Source organism: Xenopus laevis, chromosome 2L (genome assembly GCF_017654675.1).
Source record: "Xenopus laevis strain J_2021 chromosome 2L, Xenopus_laevis_v10.1, whole genome shotgun sequence".
Classification (NCBI taxonomy): domain Eukaryota; kingdom Metazoa; phylum Chordata; class Amphibia; order Anura; family Pipidae; genus Xenopus; species Xenopus laevis.
This window is the reverse complement of record NC_054373.1, coordinates 145,606,413-145,624,538: the sequence shown is the minus strand read 5'-3', so window position 1 is coordinate 145,624,538 and position 18,126 is coordinate 145,606,413. Positions and strand designations below refer to the sequence as shown.

General features: G+C 40.2%; 1 protein-coding gene across 8 annotated transcripts in view; it reads right to left on the bottom strand.

Moving 5' to 3' along the window:
- Nucleotides 1–18,126, bottom strand: part of rbms2.L (RNA binding motif single stranded interacting protein 2 L homeolog) — a 74,069-nt gene that overhangs the window by 16,799 nt on the left and 39,144 nt on the right. For 6 of the 8 annotated variants that reach the window (XM_018247427.2, XM_018247432.2, XM_018247435.2 and 3 more), the window contains exons 3-4: nucleotides 2,547–2,605; nucleotides 867–994 (exon numbers count right to left, since the gene is read on the bottom strand). In XM_018247427.2, the coding sequence (XP_018102916.1) occupies nucleotides 867–994; nucleotides 2,547–2,605 (187 nt within the window). The remainder of the gene's footprint in view (nucleotides 1–866; nucleotides 995–2,546; nucleotides 2,606–18,126) is intronic. The other 2 variants (XM_018247431.2, XM_018247433.2) reach the window with 1 other exon arrangement.

Below are 18,126 nucleotides of genomic sequence, written 5' to 3'. Positions count from 1 at the left end.
TGGTCACTTCGTCAGAAGCTTTTTTCAGTTTTCACCATTGCTACACAGCGGCTTGTTTATATAAACTACAGTGAACCCTCATATTTAAGTACCCTGATTTTAAGTTTTCCCGCTTTTTAAATTTTTTATTTGTGGTCCCAACCAATTTATAATGCATTTCAATGGGTGCATTTCCCTGACTTTAAGTAATGTTTTCCCGGATGTAAATGGTAAATTCCAATGAGTCTGCACCTCATACAGTCCTGCACCAATCACTTATTGCTTTAGGTTGTGTATGTGACTGACAGAGAGGCCTTGCACATGGCCCCATAGTGTAACATCAATGCTGCAATGTTTAACCCTTGTTATTAACAAAGTAAATATTGTGGAGCTGCATCAGCTTACAATAAAGACTTAAGGTGGCCATACACGGGCCGATAAAAGCTGCGGACAGACCGTGTCGGCAGCTTATTGGCCCGTGTATGGGGCCCCCCGACGGGCTTCCCCAATCGAGATCTGGACGATCTCGATCGGATGGGATGAAAATCCCGTCGGATCGCGGCCGCATCTACCCCGCGATCCGATTGCCCATTACTATTCCCTAGGGCCCATGATCGGATCAGCCCGATATTGCCCACCTCAAGGTGGCCATATCGGGGAGAGATCCACTCGTTTGGCGACAAATTGAAACTTGATTAGAACTTTAATTTGACCCCTTCCCGTTATCTCTAATGCAAGTCCATGTTGGCAATTTTAGACAGGAAAAAAAATATATTATCCTTTTCACATGCATGCAAGTACAAAGCCCTACCACATTGCAAAAAAGACAGAACTGAATAATGTACTTTGATATGGGATTAAACTTGCATGTATCTATATTTACCTACATGTCTAAGTGTGTGTGTGGAGAGATTGCTAGTCACCTTTGCCATCTGGGCTTGCACGCCGCTTGCTTTTAGAGCGGTTACTGCCTTCTGGGCTGCTCCTGGGCTATCAAAATCCACAAACCCATATCCTATAACGGAAACAATATAGATGTTAAACATTTCATGTACCTTTATTAAACACATGATTTTCTTTTTTTAAAGCGGTTTTGGTTCAATCTGAACATTTCCTTTGGCCTCCATTTTGCTCTATTACCTGGTAATCCCACTTCTGATACTAGACATGCATGGAATGCCTGGAATTTGTATTTTCTAAAGCCTTCCCAAATGACCTGATAAGAGCAACTCCCCCCCCCCTAGATTTATTAAGGCAAAACATTAGATAACAGGTTCCTGACCTTCAAAAGATTATAACTGATTGAGGGCATTGTTTATCCTCGTTTCTAAAACATTTAAGGTGGCCATACATGGAGAGATCCGCTCGTTTGGCGATGTTACCAAACAAGCGGATCTCTCCCCGATATGCCCACCTTGAGGTGGCCCAACGATCGGATCCTAACAAATGGGAACGGGCGGTCGGATTGCATCAACTAACAGATGCGGCCGCGATCCGACGGGATATTTTGTCCCATTCGATCGCCTAAACCCATTGTATAGGTCAAAAGAGAAGTGCAGTGACTACAGTTGGCTGTACTTGGACATTGTCACCCAGTAGGGTGGATGACAGATATCAGCACATATATAAGACACAAGTAAACCAAGAAATTTCAAACTACTCCCTTTAGATAAATGGTGGCAGAACAATGGAACTAATCAACCATGTTTAAGAGTAGCAGCAGAATATAACAAAATGTGGTTCAATGGCAGACAAGACTAAGCCTGTCTCCATGAAGAGCCCCGGTGGCTGCAGCATCTCATATAAATGTCAGTAGAGATTAGGGATGCACCGAATCCAGGATTCAGTTCGGGATTCGGCCAGGAGTCGGCCTCTTTAGCAGGATTTGGATTAAGCTTGGCCGAACTGAATCCGAATCCTAATTTGCATATACAAATTAGGAGCGGGGAGGGAAATCGCATGATTTTTTGTTGCAAAACTAGGACGTAAAAATTGTTTTCCCCTTCGGTATTCGGCCAAATCTTTCACACAGGATTCGGGGGTTCGGCCAAATTCGAAATAGTGGATTCAGCGCATCCCTAGTAGAGATACGTTAGTAAAAAGCACAATAAAAATCTGAAGTCCCTCCGATAACACCAAACCAATTCCCAACCCCAAATGCATACTTCTGTAGCGTTCTGTTTAATCCAACAAGTGAAACTAGGTAGATGACAATATAAGAAATATCACTAACTTGGACTGGTAAAGATTCCCGATTTCTTGTTGCAGCAACAAACATAAAAGTACAGCTGGCCACACACACAAGCCAGTAGAAGTACAATTTATTAATTTGGAATTTGGCCCCAAGCTAAATGAGTGAATTGTGTGCAATTCTATCACATACACAGATGCCACAGTTTGGCTTGAGAATGACATTTTCATGTAAAAAAGAAGAAATCAAACATTTGTTTACATTTTAAAAGCCAAAATATATGTCCATCTCTCGTGCTGAAAAGTAATGGAATGCCTGACTACTTGATAAGTAATGGCAACAGATAGCTATAGAGCAAACACATGCAAGAACTCACCTTTACATTTGTTAGTTGTCTTGTCTAAAATGGCCTTGGTAGAGACAATCTTTCCATACCTAGAAAACACAATTAGAAGTTTTATATTGCAGCTGATGAGTAGTTATGGTAATTATACACAAAATACTAGACAATGATCTAAAAAAAAATTAGGCACCAAGTAGAGCCGTTGGAAAGGATAACTGCATTGAATTATTATAGCAGGCTGCAGAATGTTTGCACTATGTGCACATGCTATGTGAGTATGGGGAATCTGAATATTGAATAGTTACATGATCAGATGCATAAGGTAACACAGTCAGAACAGGTTAGCGGTGCTAGAAATAAATGCAAAAACAAGTAAACAGTACAATCACAGACTCAGTTCTGACTCTCGGCACTCCTAAAACCAAAGACATTTTTTTTACCAAACTATTCAGTGAACTACATTTGGTCAGGGTGAATTATCTAATTCAGGCACATATGAAAACACAGATGTATCAGTTACCCTGTAGTAGCTTCAAGAATATCCAGGACAGCAAAAAAAAAAAAAAAGCCATCACTCCAGCTGGTCTTTTAAAGGGGTTGTTCCCCTTTGAGACAATATTCTGAGACAATATGCAATTGGTTTTCATTTTTTATTATTTGTGGAGTAATTTTGTTTTTATTCATCAGCTCTCCAGTTTGCAATTTCAGCAATCTGGTTTCTAGGGTCCAAATTACCTTGACAACCATGGACTGATTTGAATAAGAGATTGGAATATGAATAGAGAGAGGGTCTGAATAATAAAAAAAAAGTTTCAATAAAAAGAAACGTGTATCCGTACAGAGCATTTTTTGTTTAAATGGGGTCAGTGACCCCCATTTGAAAGCTGGAAAGAGTCAGAAGAATAAAGCAAATGAAGACCAATTTAAAAGTTGCTTAGAATTAGCCATTCTATAACATATTAAAAGTTAAATAAAAACAACCCCTTTAAGCGCATCATCAATTTCTTTCCCAGTAAGCTGACCAGCTCCAGAGTTTATATGCTCCAAATAAATTCACTGTACCACTCATATTGTTAGTACATGACTGAACAAATGAGACAATTGGGGTGTTTTCAGATTATTCTCCAGAAATAAAGACTTTTTTCAATTACTTTCCATTTTTTATTTATTACCATTTTTCCAAAATCTAAGTTTAAGGTTCCTCTCTCTGGTGTTTGAGTCTGGCAGCCAGCTCAGTAATTCAGGTGCAGATTCTGTGCTGTTAAACTTATGAAACATTTAGTTGATACATTTATCGGCACCATCTCTGGAGTTTTAGCAATTATTGTATCAATTCAGCTGCCTTTAATGAAACTCAGGGGTTTTGCTCAGCAGGGACAAAGATAAGAAATGTATCAACTAAATGTATCAATTTAGAACAGTTTAGAGAGTTGGCAACCCCCCTGAGCTGCTTTAGGGAAGTCTAATTTTTCACCTTCTAAGGGCACATACACAGGGTCAGATTCGGGGAGATTAGTCGACCAGCACCAAATCTCCTCTTCTTCGGGGCGACTAATCTCCTCAAACTGCCTTCCCGCCGTCTAGAATGTAAATTTCCGTCAGGATGGCACATGGAGCGATTCGTTTTTCAAAGTCGCCCGAAGTTGCCTCACAAGTAAACAAAGTGCTCAGAGTACCATCCCGCCGGCGATTTACATTCTAGCCAGCGGGAGGGCAGTTGGGGAGATTAGTCAGCGGGCGACTAATCTCCGCGAATCTGACCGTGTGTCTCTGCCCTTAGAAAGTGAAAAATTAGACTTACTCTTCAATATAAGAAAAACAGTCACACATAGAATATAGAAAGTAATTGAAAAAAAGTCTTTATTTCTGGTGAACTATCTGAAACCAACTGAACTGAAAAAAGTGTTGGAAGGTGAACAACCCTTGTAACAGCTTAACATATTCCCTTACATCAGGGGTCCCCAACCTTTTTTACCCATGTGCCACATTCAAAAATAAAAAGAGTTGGGGAGCAACACAGACATGCAAAAACTTCCTGGGGTGCCAAATAAGGGCTTTAATTTGCTGGCCCCTATATGGACTGGCAGATTACAAGAGTCTCTGTTTGGCAGTACATCTGGTTTTTATACAACCAAAACTTGCCTCCAAGCCAAGAATTCAAAAATAAGCTCCTGCTTTGAGGTCACGGGGAGCAACATCCAAGGGGTTGGTGAGCAACATGTTGCTCAAGAGCCACTGGTTGGGGATCACTGCCTTACATATATAATAGTAGAAACAAGCAGCTGTTGGTTCATTAGTGCTCTATATTTGCACAGCTCATGGCTGTTAGAGGACACCAATGAGCAGCAATAACATGCTGGATAGGTTGTTTTGTCTATCGGCTCCCCAAGGTCATACATACAAGCTGAGAGAAGGGGGAAAGGTGTCGTGGATGCAGCTCAAGTATATGAAAAGTTCTGTAAGTTTCTAAAATGTATTTCTCTGTCATCATAGGGGGACACAGGGACGATGGGGTTAAGCTCCACCCTCCAGGAGGCAGGACACTTACTAATAAATTTGTGGGCGTGCCTAACCGGTTTAACCCCCACACTCCAGCTTATCCAATCAGTTTTTTAAGTGTCCTGTTACCAGGAGGATGGACGTCCAGCGATGTTAGTCAAGGATGACTACTCTCTTTCTGTGGTCTTACTCTGGGCAGCGCATGTTTGTCCTTAGTACAGTCCCAGTATTTCTCCGCCCACCGGGGTCATTTCTAGCCGCTATAGGCTATAACGACCACCCAGACGTATCCCTGCTAAGCTTGGCGTAATTCAGCCTCATTGGACCAGATTTGCAGGGCGGCTACCTGGTCCTCTGTACATACTTTTTCAAAATTCTATAAAGTTGATATTTTTTCTTCAGCTGAAGCATCTTTTGGGCGCAAGGTGCTACATTCTGTGCTGAAGTAATGGTTAATTCGTTTTCCCGCCCTGCTGTTTTGGGGGCTGCTTTGTTAAGTCCCCATCGTCCCTGTGTCCCCCTATGATGACAGAGAAAACAGGATTTTTTATACTTACCGTTAAATCTGTTTCTCTGTGATCAATAGGGGGACACAGGGCGGCCCGCCCTAAAACTTTTGTTTATTGACCGTTTGGTCATGTCGGGATAATTCCCTGATTTACCTTCTACGTGGGTTATTATTATTTTGATTATTACGTAATCTTGTTACAGCTTTTTTTGTGACAAACTGATTGGATAAGCTGGAGTGTGGGGGTTAAGCCGGTTAGGCACGCCCACAAATTTATTAGTAAGTGTCCTGCCTCCTGGAGGGTGGAGCTTAACCCCATCGTCCCTGTGTCCCCCTATTGATCACAGAGAAACAGATTTAACGGTAAGTATAAAAAATCCTGTTTTCCAAACTATTTATTCTAATACAATTTTTAATTATGGACACTGTTCCTAACCAACATCACTGATGCACCACTGTAGTAATGTGCAGCAAACACTCACCTCACATGGCTCTAAAAATGAGAGATATATGTCTGGTTGCTATGAATTAATGTGGATTTAGTTGGGCAGTTTGGAACCTACTGTTTGACTAGCTGAGCATCCATGGCACCTCATCAAACCATCCTGAATTCTAGTCAGTCTGTGCAAGAGGATTCCCTTTTCTAGTCTTTTTTGGTTCGTGGTTGGTGACAGATGAAAAACTCCTCCACATTTTTATTTCATTGGTCAGTGTGAATGGACACATTGCATGAAATCTAACCGATCCCATTGTATGTCAGTATATGAGCCCAAACGCAACAGATCTGGCCAGCCACAAGACTAACGGTGGCCATAGACACACGGATCATATCGTACGAATCGAGGATTCGGATCGTGTGGGGCGTGTGCCGGCATCTTTCGTCCGGCGGAGATCGGTCGTTTGGTCGATCAGTCAGGTTTGATTTTGACCCAACCGAACCCGCCGGAGGCCACGGCACATTGTAATCGGATCGTTCGGCCGTACAGTCAGATTACCCCCGATATAGCCATGTTTGTTAACGGCATATCGGGGAAAGATCCGCTCGTTTGGCGATGTGGCCAAACGAGCGGATCTTTGCATCTATGGCCACCTTAAAGGTGGCCATAGACGTAACAATTACGATCTTTCTTGGAAAAGATCTTTTCCTATATCGCCTATATCGGTTGTTTGGACCAATTTGGCAGCTTATCTGCCCGTGTGTGGGGGCTTCTGACGTGTCTTCCCGATCGATATCTGGCCACGATATCGATCGGGAAGGTTTGATTTTTAACCGACCGTCCCGTCGGACCCCCTTGTTGTATCGTAATTCGATCGTTGGGCCATACGCCCTAACGTTCGAATCACCCCCGATATAGCCATGCTGTTAGTGGCATATCGGGAAAGATGTCGCCAAACGAGCGAATCTATGAGTCTATGGCCAGCTTAAAGAGTGGGATTTCAAGAACCTGACTGCCATGTGCTGCAGATTGTTTCAGCCAGCAATAAGAAAAAACACGTGGTTAAGAAACAAAACAAAAACAGTTAATTCATAACTTGATCCCTTGTTTGTCATGTTTTGATTGAAGTGGCAAACTGGGGTAACAACTTCAGAGAGCTTCTCATATTTATGAAACTAAATAGCAACAGTGGAGATGTCACAGTAACAAAGTGGCACAAATAACCGCTAAACCGTGCCTTGGGGAACTAGAGGTATGGAATCCGTTATCCAGAAAGCTCCAAATTATTATTATATTAGTCACATAGACTCCATTTTATACAAATATTTTTCTCAGTAATAATAAAACAGTAGCATGTACTTGACCCAAACTAAGATATAATTAATTCGTATTGGAAGCAAAACCAGCCTGTTCGGGTTTATTTAATGTTTACATGATTTTCTAGTAGACTTAAGGTATGAAGATCCAAATTACAGAAAGATCCGTTATACAAACCCCAGGCCTTGAGAATTCTGGATAACAGGTCCCATATCTGTATGGTTTATTGACATAACATAACATGCCTCCCACACTGCATCTGTGCCTGCACCCAAATGTCTCCATGGTAGAGTCCTGAGCGGGTCAATTTTTTGGAACCCGTACACGACCCGTACTCGCAACCTGCAATCCGCAACCCGGACCTGCAACCCACATTCTTACCCGATACCCGACCCGCAAGTACCTAATATGCGACCCGGAGCCGCGACCCGCTGACCATTAATCAATCAGGAAGTGCTGTCATTGTAAACAGGACATCATCGGAAGTAGGCGTGATCAGAAAAAAGGAGTAATGGGGTTTAGTCTCCTTTAATACTACAGGGCAAGGGTTTCAATGAAAAACAGATCAGGCTTGTGCCTACTAGGGTCAGTGACCCCATCAACCAGATAGAATTTACATTTTGAACATGAGGCAAAGCAGCAAGCACTTGTACTGTTGCTTTACAGTATTTCATTGTAAAAGGTATAAAATATTATTTTATAGGGTAGATTTTCCCCTTCAACTGGAAATCTCAAATAATCCCTCAGCCAGCCCCTGATTTATGCATCTTAATCTCGGACATATTTTGTATGTTAAGTAATCAAATTAGGATTTCTGTTTAGAATGTTGGGCATGGTCAAGGGAAGAAGTCACAAAGAAGATGTAGGTTTGCTATTACTAATAGAGCTTAGGTCTGGACTTCCTTTCAGAGCAGTGCACAGGCTAGACATCTGGAGACAGTCAGGGAGTATATTAGGAGCCATGGGATCCTTACGCCCCCAGCATGTCCCACCACTCCCAGCTTATGCAAGCCTTAGACGAGGGAGGAGGGAAATATGAGCGAAATGGCCAACCCACGCTAGGTCAGCGGCACAATCTGCTTTAGGGGATTTGCTTTCACTATGCAACTCTTACAGTGCTTTTTCTTCTTACCACTCGTATATGAAGGGACCAATAACTAGTGATAGGAACAGAATGTCACCATACAATATGATAGTATGGAGCATGTATATGTAGTATGTGTATATATATATATATAGTATGTCATTTTTTTCTCACTATACTGATGCTTTTAAATATTAAAAAAGCACTAATCAAATGCACTGATAGGTCTTTATTTTGTTGTCCCTTCCCCTAGGAGACCAAGTGAACCAAAGAGCTAAGAATAACCACAGCGATAACCGCTTCCCACCCATCTCCCTCTTCCCAGACACTCCCTAGGGAGGCAGATAAGAGCCACTCTGGGAAGCTTAGCCCTATATAAATATATATATCAGCCATCCCTGCAATTGTACAATGAGTTAATCTGCTGCATGGTTTGGCTATATTCAGTTAGGAAAGGATTAACTTTACTCTTCCCCTTCCTACATCTCCCAGCCCCCACCTCCTCCCAACCATTTACTGACACTAGACAGGAAATAACTCAGCTGGGCACATTCTGTTTCAAATAAAAGGCAACTGAGCCGAGAGACTGGACTTGGGAGCTGCAAGTTTAATGGAACGCTTGAGCAACATGGCAAAATCATAGTGTAACTTAATTGTGACAGTGTACCCCAGACAGAAGGGATCCCTTTTAATCCGGGGTTCCCCTGCAAACACAGAGTTTTCTATATAAGCAACAAAATGTATTTATTTTTTCTTTGCCTTACGAAGGGGCCTGTGTGCTCCGAAAGCTTGAAATTGTTACTTATTCAGTAAGCCAATAAGTAGCCAATTAGTTGAGTGTCTCAACTCGCCTCATTGGGCAGCGCCCCTGATGAGCAACTCAACTTGCATAGAGATCACAGCTCTACCTACTTCTTAAATTGATAATACAGTACCTAGCAGATGGAGCAGTCAATTACTTTCACTTTCCATTGAGCAATTCTTAGATGTCACAGCTCTCCCCACATTCCCCCTCCCACCCCCAGGCTCTATAATTGTGTAGGGTCCCCAATTCTGGTGCATACACAAGATTTTGGGGTGACACACAACTTGTCATAATAACAGTGTCCACAAAATGGCTCCTGCGTGCTTGCTGTGATTGTGTAATTCCAAGACTGAAGGAAACAACATTTAAATAATAAATATCGGGTAAATAAAGTTTATGTTGCTATACTAACATGATAGAAAGAATCTGGGATTATTTCTTAGGGTGACAGGCCCCCTTTAAAGGAAAAGGAAAAGTGGTACCAAAATCTCAGGTACCCCCCAGTTATTATAAGTGCTTACCCCAGAACAGTGCTCCATTTCGCTTAAAATTTTTCTAGAACTCATTCACCAATGTTTTTTTGCTTTTTTTCTTGAGGCCCGAGCAGACACACAGGCACAGTGGAGTGGAAAAGCACAAGCATGCACCTGCCAAACCAGAAGGAGCTGAATAAGATGGTAATGATGAGCTTCTACAGTGCAGTTTTAGCAAACAGGGGCCTAGGGTATCATTATAACCTGGCCCGGACTGGCAATCTGTGGCTTCTGGCAAATGCCAGAGGGGCTGCTGCAGGATGCCATAGGGAGTCACTGTTTAGTGGGCTGGTGGGGGGCATCTATGTCCTGGAAACACCAGGGCCTATTTTGAATGACAGTCCAGACCTGATCATAACCACTAGGGGGTGCCAAACATTTTGACCCCCCCAGTGATGCCTCCTCATTTAAGAATTTGCTTCCTTGGGGGGGAGGTTACACTGGGTTACTGATTTAAACAAAATAGTCCATAAGGTGGAAGTAGAAAACAATCTACATTGTCTCAAAGTAAATACTGTACAACTGTTTCTAGAATGCCCTAGAGCAGTGATCCCTAGCCAGTAGCTCGTGAGAAACACGTTGCTCAGCAGCCCTTTGTATGTTACCCCTAGTGGCCTCAAATCAGGTATTTTTCTTTGAATTTCTGGCTTGAAGGCAAGCTATGGTTGCATAAAACCACATGTGTTGCCAAACAGAGCCTTCTTTAGGCAGCCAGACCACATAGGGACTACCAAATGGACAATCCCAATTCACATTTAGTACCCCCTGGAATGTTTTACATGCATCTGTTGCTACTCAACTCCGTTTACATTTGAATGTGGCTCACGGGTACAAAAGTTTGGGGACCCCTGCCCTAGATTGTGTCAAAAAAACACAGCTAAACCTACTGCATCAGGAAGACCAAGGAGATACCATACCAGGTCTGGAACAGTTCTGGATAAGTACTAATCAGGGTTGGGTTATAAAACGCAAGTATAAACATACCCCAGAGCACCCATACATCAATTTTTATACCATGGGAAGAATATGGCATAACCTGAAGGCCAAGTGAAAGCAATCTACTAAAATTCAGTGGCAGGATAAGTAGAGAAACAACCAGAATGACTATGGTAAGTCTGAATAAACTAAAAAGATTCACAGCTAGATTTTGGGAAACCCTCAAAGGTATAACATATGTATAGTTGCTTTATGAAAATGTTCTGAGAAATAAACAACAACGCTGCTCAGCAAACTGAAAGTACCATGGCCATGCTTAGAGTACCGGTCACTGAAAAATCGTTATCCCACCACCAGCAATGGTGTGGGCTAATATAATTTTTCCAGAAAAAACACGCTTCAATAGAGCTATCCTGCCCACCCTGGGAGCAAGCTCCTGGTGCAGACAGCCATGTTTGTTGATGCACATGCATTTAATGACTGAATCTCTCTAATTACTCATTATGCATATACATGTGTTATAAGAGTGGTAGACGCACCCTTAAACTTATGTCAAACACATGCACATAATGAGCAATCTGATGATATCAATGGAAGATTGTCACTACTATTTGTCAGACATAACTTTTGTATGATTGCGATCTTTCAATTAATGACCAAGCACTGTGTAATTTGTTCTCTTTTCTACTTTATTTTAATCTGAATGATTAGTTGCAGGTCGGAAGATTGGAAAGGTAGTTCGGTAGTCTGATATAGCCCAATAATCTGCATGTCTATGGCCAGCTTTAGTGCTGGTGAGGGGCATTTATGCTTGGTTTGTTTTTTTGAGGTTTTTTATTTTTTCCAGGTTGAGAGAAGCGAATCCACTCCCTGTCCCAGCTTCATTGATCTGTAAAGCTTGCTTACAGGCACACACAGTGGAGCAGAGCAAAGGTCGGCCTGAAATAGCAAAAACAGGCATTTTCAGGCTGACCTCAATGAAACTGGGGCAGGGAGAGGATCTGCTTCTCTCCAGAGGCAAAAAAAGGCTGAGGGCAGCAAAGCCAATACTGCATGTGCCTTATATAGTGATGAAAAAAAACTATTGTTACCCCCTTCCAGAGTACAGGCTCTATTAGCCTCCACCTCTAGGTGGGGGAGAGCAATAAACAAATATTCTATATTCAGCACCTCCAATATATAATATATATTTTGTGTAAGCCAAATGGTCAGTGTTGAAACGTCAAAGAGGGTGCATACTTACAGAAGACACACACATATATATATATATATATATCTATATCTATATATACAATGGAACCCCCATTTTACATCCCCTGATTTTAAGTTTTCCCTCATTTTATATTGTTGTTTTGTGGTCCCACCTATATATTGTGCATAATACATTTCCCCTAAAAAAACTTAAAATGGGGGTTCTACTGTATAATATATATATATATATATATATATATATATATATATATATATATATATATATATATATACACATACATATATATCTATACATATATATATATATACATATATATCTATACATATATATATATATATATATATATATATATATATATATATATATATATATATATATATATATATATATTAAACAAGAATACAAATACACAGCACACTGAGAATAAGAAGTAGATTCTATCATATATTGTAAGAGAACAGAAGAAAAAACATAGATTTCTGAATTTATCCATCCCATCTATCATACACAATCATTTTAGGAAAGATAAATTGCAGCATACAGTAGGTATAACGTTTCCAACATTCTACAAGCTTAAACCCTCCAGAAGTGAGCAGGGACATAATGCATGTGAATGGCCATACAAATCATTCATATCTGTCCTATCTGGCAAAAGCCAGAAAACCAGGAGTGATGAATAAGTGTGCCTTGGCTTTCCTAGAAGCACAGGTCTCCAGCATTAGCTCTCTCTCTCCTCCTCGCCCTGCCTTGGCAATAAGCGGGATCCCATCTGGCCTCTATTCTCCCTACAAACATCTTGCTTCATGCAAACAACATTCAGTCTGTGGGCGACATGTGCAGATCTCCTTGGGGCTCAGGGGATGTGCACTGCATTCCTTGGCCGGGTTAAATGAGGTTACGAGTCAGAAGCAAACTCTCCTTCCTTGGCTCCTCCTTCATTTCACTTTCTTACGTATGCATTTATCTATGTATAGTTCGCTGGCTCTCATACTCGCTGCTCTGTGCTTCATGAGCAAACCATGCCCAACCACTGGATTGTTTACATATATTCCTTCCTACATATATGCCTTAACAGATTCAGTTTCAAACTTTTTGCAGATTTTTGGCATATTCCAGATCCTTCTTTCACTTATAAGGGGGACTATCGCTAAAATGAAAATTTAATATAAGCTTCCTCATACTGAAACTTTCTATACACAATCAATTAAATATTCTGCATAATTTCTGAAATAATCAAGTTGATATTCACTATTCCTCTCTCAGCATCGGTTGCTCTTCATTCTGCCTTCTTGCAGTATTTGGGTGTCACATAATCATTGACAGTTACATCCAATATATCTGATATGGGGGGGGCTTCCTTTCCTAGCAGTTGTATTAGAGCTCACTCAAATAACTGATTCCAATACAAACAAAATCTAACAAAATAAATGCCTTTTGCACAAATTCTGAGAGACATGATGTCTGGTGATTTTAATAGAGTGAGCTCTAATACATCTTCTAGGCAAAAGGAGCCTCCCTAAAAGATATATTGGATCTAACTGTCAATGAATATCAGACACCCGAATCCTACAGACAGAATGAAGAGAAAGAGATGCTGAGAGAGGAATAGTGAAAATAAACTTAATTATTTCAGAAACAGTACAGAATATTTAATTGACTATATTTAAAACATTTCATACTTCAGTATGCTGAAGCTTATATTACATTTTGGCAAATTTTTCCCCTTTAAGGTTAATATAAAATGTTTTATGTGCTTAAAAACTCTAGGTGCAAAAGCACTCACGGATTCATATCTGCTCCCATTCAGTCCACGAATTATAACGTCTTTATAACAATCTTGCATGTTTTGTTACTCCGTTTTATGTCGAAGGAGAAAAGAAAAATATGCAGACTATGTGGTGTAACCCTAAGGCTGTAAGAAAGTCACCTGCACCCAGACGGGTTTCAGCTTAGACGGTGTGCAGAATGCGGACATGCTGGCTGCTGTGAACAAAGACTGCCTTGGCGAAACCTATAAGCGCCATCGACCAACAGTGCTGCTAAATGCCACCCATTCTGAGACATAGGTGTAGTCTAGTCCATGAAGCCAACCTAAAATGCTCCATCTGGGAGCTTCCAGGTTTTACCTGCTCCAGCTGGCAGATTTATTCCAGTCTGAGAGTAGTGCAGCTAGTTTCTCGCTACTGAAGAAAAAATTGCAGGAGGACATTTTCATATGAAAAAAGAAAAAAAAAATACTGCAACCTTTCTAAAAAAAAAATTAAGAAGGAAACATAGAAAGATAAGAGAGGTTAGTAGAACCATAGCAAACTAACCATGTCACAATTTAATATATATAACTGCGTGAAAATGATCTCTCTTCTGCACAGGACTAGTTGGAGAAAGAATGAATAGAGGACACCGTGTTGTGACAGTATCCCTCTTACTCGAACAAGGAGCCCTTGGCCGTCTTATAGCAGCTCTAAATATAAACAGTACCGAGACTGAAATCACATGGTTCTTCTAAGCCTCTGCTTTCCCAACGTGTTATGAAACCCCATGCAGCAACAGATCACTGGAGTACTTAGATTCCTAGAACTGCCCAAGCCCTGCAGCTATGTAAGTGCTATTTAAATCAAACAGAAATCCCTTTATAAATCTGTTCAGCGAGTCGGGCAGCTTAGAGGTTTCTAGTTAGAAGAGACATGTTCCCGGCACATGTACAGTGTACAGTGTAACCTCATGATAACATGAGTGGAATATCATACATGTTTAACACATATATGTGTATATATATATATATATATATATATATATATATATATATATATATATATATATATATATATATATATATATATATATATATATATATATATATATATATATATATATATATATATATATATATTTCAATAAACTGAAAGATACAAGACGCAGTTTTAATTAGGGATGTTAGCTCAAAGCCCTGTGCCTTGTGCAGAACACTGACAGCAAAACTTTTGTGCAGTTTATGGAACCCCACAGTGTTGGACTGGGACACCAGGGGCCCACCCAAAAACCCTAGACCAGGGGGCCATTCTCAATAGCAATATTCTTCATCTGCTCAATCAACTTCTATTGTCCTAGTCTGTTTTCTTTACATACTATAATCAATTATTCCATCTATTTAGTCTCTTTGTTCTCATAGAAATAGGCAATGACCATGAAATAGGCCAAATGTTTAGCAGCATGAGGGCCCACTGACACCTGGGCCCACCAGGAGTTTTCCTGGTATCCCTGTTGGCCAGTCCGACACTGGAACCCCAAACAAACTTTTATTGAGAATATATTTTTTCCCTGTACCAAATTACCCCTTGCCTCTGTGTTGATTATTAAACAATAAATAAATGTCTTTATATATATATATATATATATATATATATATATATATATATATATATATATATATATATATATATATATATATACACACACACACACACATATACACAGTTCAGGCTGTGGTGTACTCCAATCCAGCAGAGTTTTACTTCCTGGGTGCTGTCATATATAGTGCAGATAGTTGTGTTCCAAGGAATGACGCACTCCAGGACTTCATGTGTGTGTGTGTGTATATATATATATATATATATATATATATATATATATATATATATATATATATATATATATATATATATATATTGATGATTAAAGGCATTTACAGGAATTTTACCTATTCCTGAACCCTTCCTGTATAAACCACATCCATAAGTCTTGATATTATTTGAGGGTAAGTAAAGCCTAAATATATATTGCTCCAATGAGGACAAGTAATTTGACAAATATACACACTTTAACGCTAATCCGTGAATTCATTCCGTCTGAGCCATATAAGATTATTAGAATTTAGGTATGGGACTTATTAATCAGAATGCTCAGGACCAGGGGTTTTCTGGATAAGGGGTCGGTAATTTGGATCTCCATACGTTAAAGGTGCTAAAAATTATATAAACATGAAATAAACCAAAATTCTTTCCCGAACAATAAGGATTAATTATATCTTAGTTGGGCTTAAGTAAACTGTACTGTTTTATTATTACAGAGAAAAAGTTAATTATTTTTTTAAAATTTTTAATTATTTAATTAAAATGAAGCCTATGGAAAACGACCTTCCCATAATTCAGAGCTTTCTGGACAACGGGTTTCTGGATAATGGATTGTTTATTGTTATTTGTACTAGGGATGTACCGAATCCACTATTTTGGATTCAGCCGAACCCCCGAATCCTTTGTAAAAGATTCGGCCGAATACCAAACCCTAATTTGCATATGCAAATTAGGGATGGGAAGGGGAAATTTTTTTTACTTCCTTGTTTTGTGACAAAAAGTCACGCGATTTCCCTCCCCACCCCTAATTTGTATATGCATATGCAAATTAGGATTTGGATTCAGTTCGGCCAGGCAGAAGGATTCGGCTGAATCAGAATCCTGCTGAAAAAGCCCAAATCCTGGCCGAATCCCGAACCGAATCCTGGATTTGGTGCATCCCTAATTTGTACTGGAAAGAGCTCAAGGCAATGCCATTTTCTGTTTTACAAACAGATGAGCAGCAGAAGGCTTGGAGCAAATCCTGAGCTACATAGGGATATTAAGCCTATGGAAGACGACCTTCCCATAATTCAGAGCTTTCTGGACAACGGGTTTCTGGATAATGGATTCTTTATTGTTATTTGTACTGGAAAGAGCTCAAGGCAATGTATTTTTCTGTTTTACAAACAGAGTTGCAGCAGAAGGCTTGGAGCAGATCCTGAGCTACATAGGGAGAGTTAACTTTTCTGCATATTTAGGCCTGTGGTCAGCAATGAAAGTAAGTTAAGGCAGCACCCTGGGCTCCAATTAAGCCTTCTGTGGTTTAAGGAGCACATTTTCCTTACAGGCTACTCCCCACCATACAGAAATATCCCAACAATGCAGGGAAGATCAGCACTTTCAGTATTAAGGGGGGCCTTTATTTACTTAGCCACGGCTAAAATTCATGTTGTAGAATCTCTTTGTGCATGAGAGTTCAGACAGGAAAAGGGTTATTTTAGATTATACAATGGATTAGGCTGATACACAGCAGCAGAGGTCTTTCCCATACCTTTTATCTCAACACATCTCCAATATGCAATTAAGTATAACCATGAAAATTGAAATTATGTGAACATATAAATGTTTATTGCTGTGTCAATAAACAAGCAGCAACTTTGAGGCGGTTATTTATTAAAGGTTGAGTTGTATTTTTCCCGTAAAATTCTAGTTTCGAGAGTAGTTTCAGTAAAAACAGATTTTTTTTGGTGGGGGGGGGGGCTTGAATTTTTCAAAATTTATTATGCCCAAAGAAGAAAAAAGCCAGAATCTGAAAATACTCCAGCTAAATCCTGTCGAGGTCAAGGGCAGAGGTTTTTTCAAGCACAACGACTAGGAAAAAGCAGTAGTACAGTGCAAACAACAACTACAACTGTGTCTACATTACTTCATCCTCAGAAAGAAATATTTCTCAGGCCATACAAGGGGTAATGCTCATGCGATTACTTGGCAACTGGGCAGAATGACTTGATCATGTGCAATCCTGGCATAATTAAGTCACCTTCCAGTGCAAAGCTGCTTTTCTGTAACCTCCATCCTACAATTAGTACATTTTATAACTACAGTTAAGTTCCTTTTCATTATGCTTTAAAGTGATACTGACACTAAAAAAATACTTTTTAAAATATAAGGGTAAGGGCACACCTGGCGATTCGGGGAGGTTTAGTTGCCTGGCAAATGCCTCTTCTTTGGGGTGACTAATCTCCCTGAACAGCTTCCCCAGTCTTCTGCCGGCTATAATGAAAAATCAATGTAGCATGGCACATGCAGCGCTTCGTATTCCGAAGTTTCCTCGTGAGGCAAACCCAAATTCTTTTTTTATTAAAACACCCATAACTATTATAAACGTGTTTAAAAGTCTCAGTTGTAAATATACATTGCTTGCTCCTTCGTGGCAGGCAGTTACTTTCATTTTCAAGATGTCACTGCACTCCTCACATTCCCCCTCTCTCCTCACCATCTAATTGTGTAGCCAGTGCTTGGGCATGGGTATCAGTTGCCCAGCAGCAGGGTGCAAGACATTTGTTTCTTATAGTATCTCTGGTGCCTACCTACGGTCTTTTTCCAAGATTTGTGATCTGAAAGCCAGCGGTTCAGATGGACGTATACTGGAACAAGTGCCACTTGAGTTTATCGAGTTAGGGGTGATCCAGAAATTGATGGAGTACCTAGTGGCAGGCCTTACTGGGA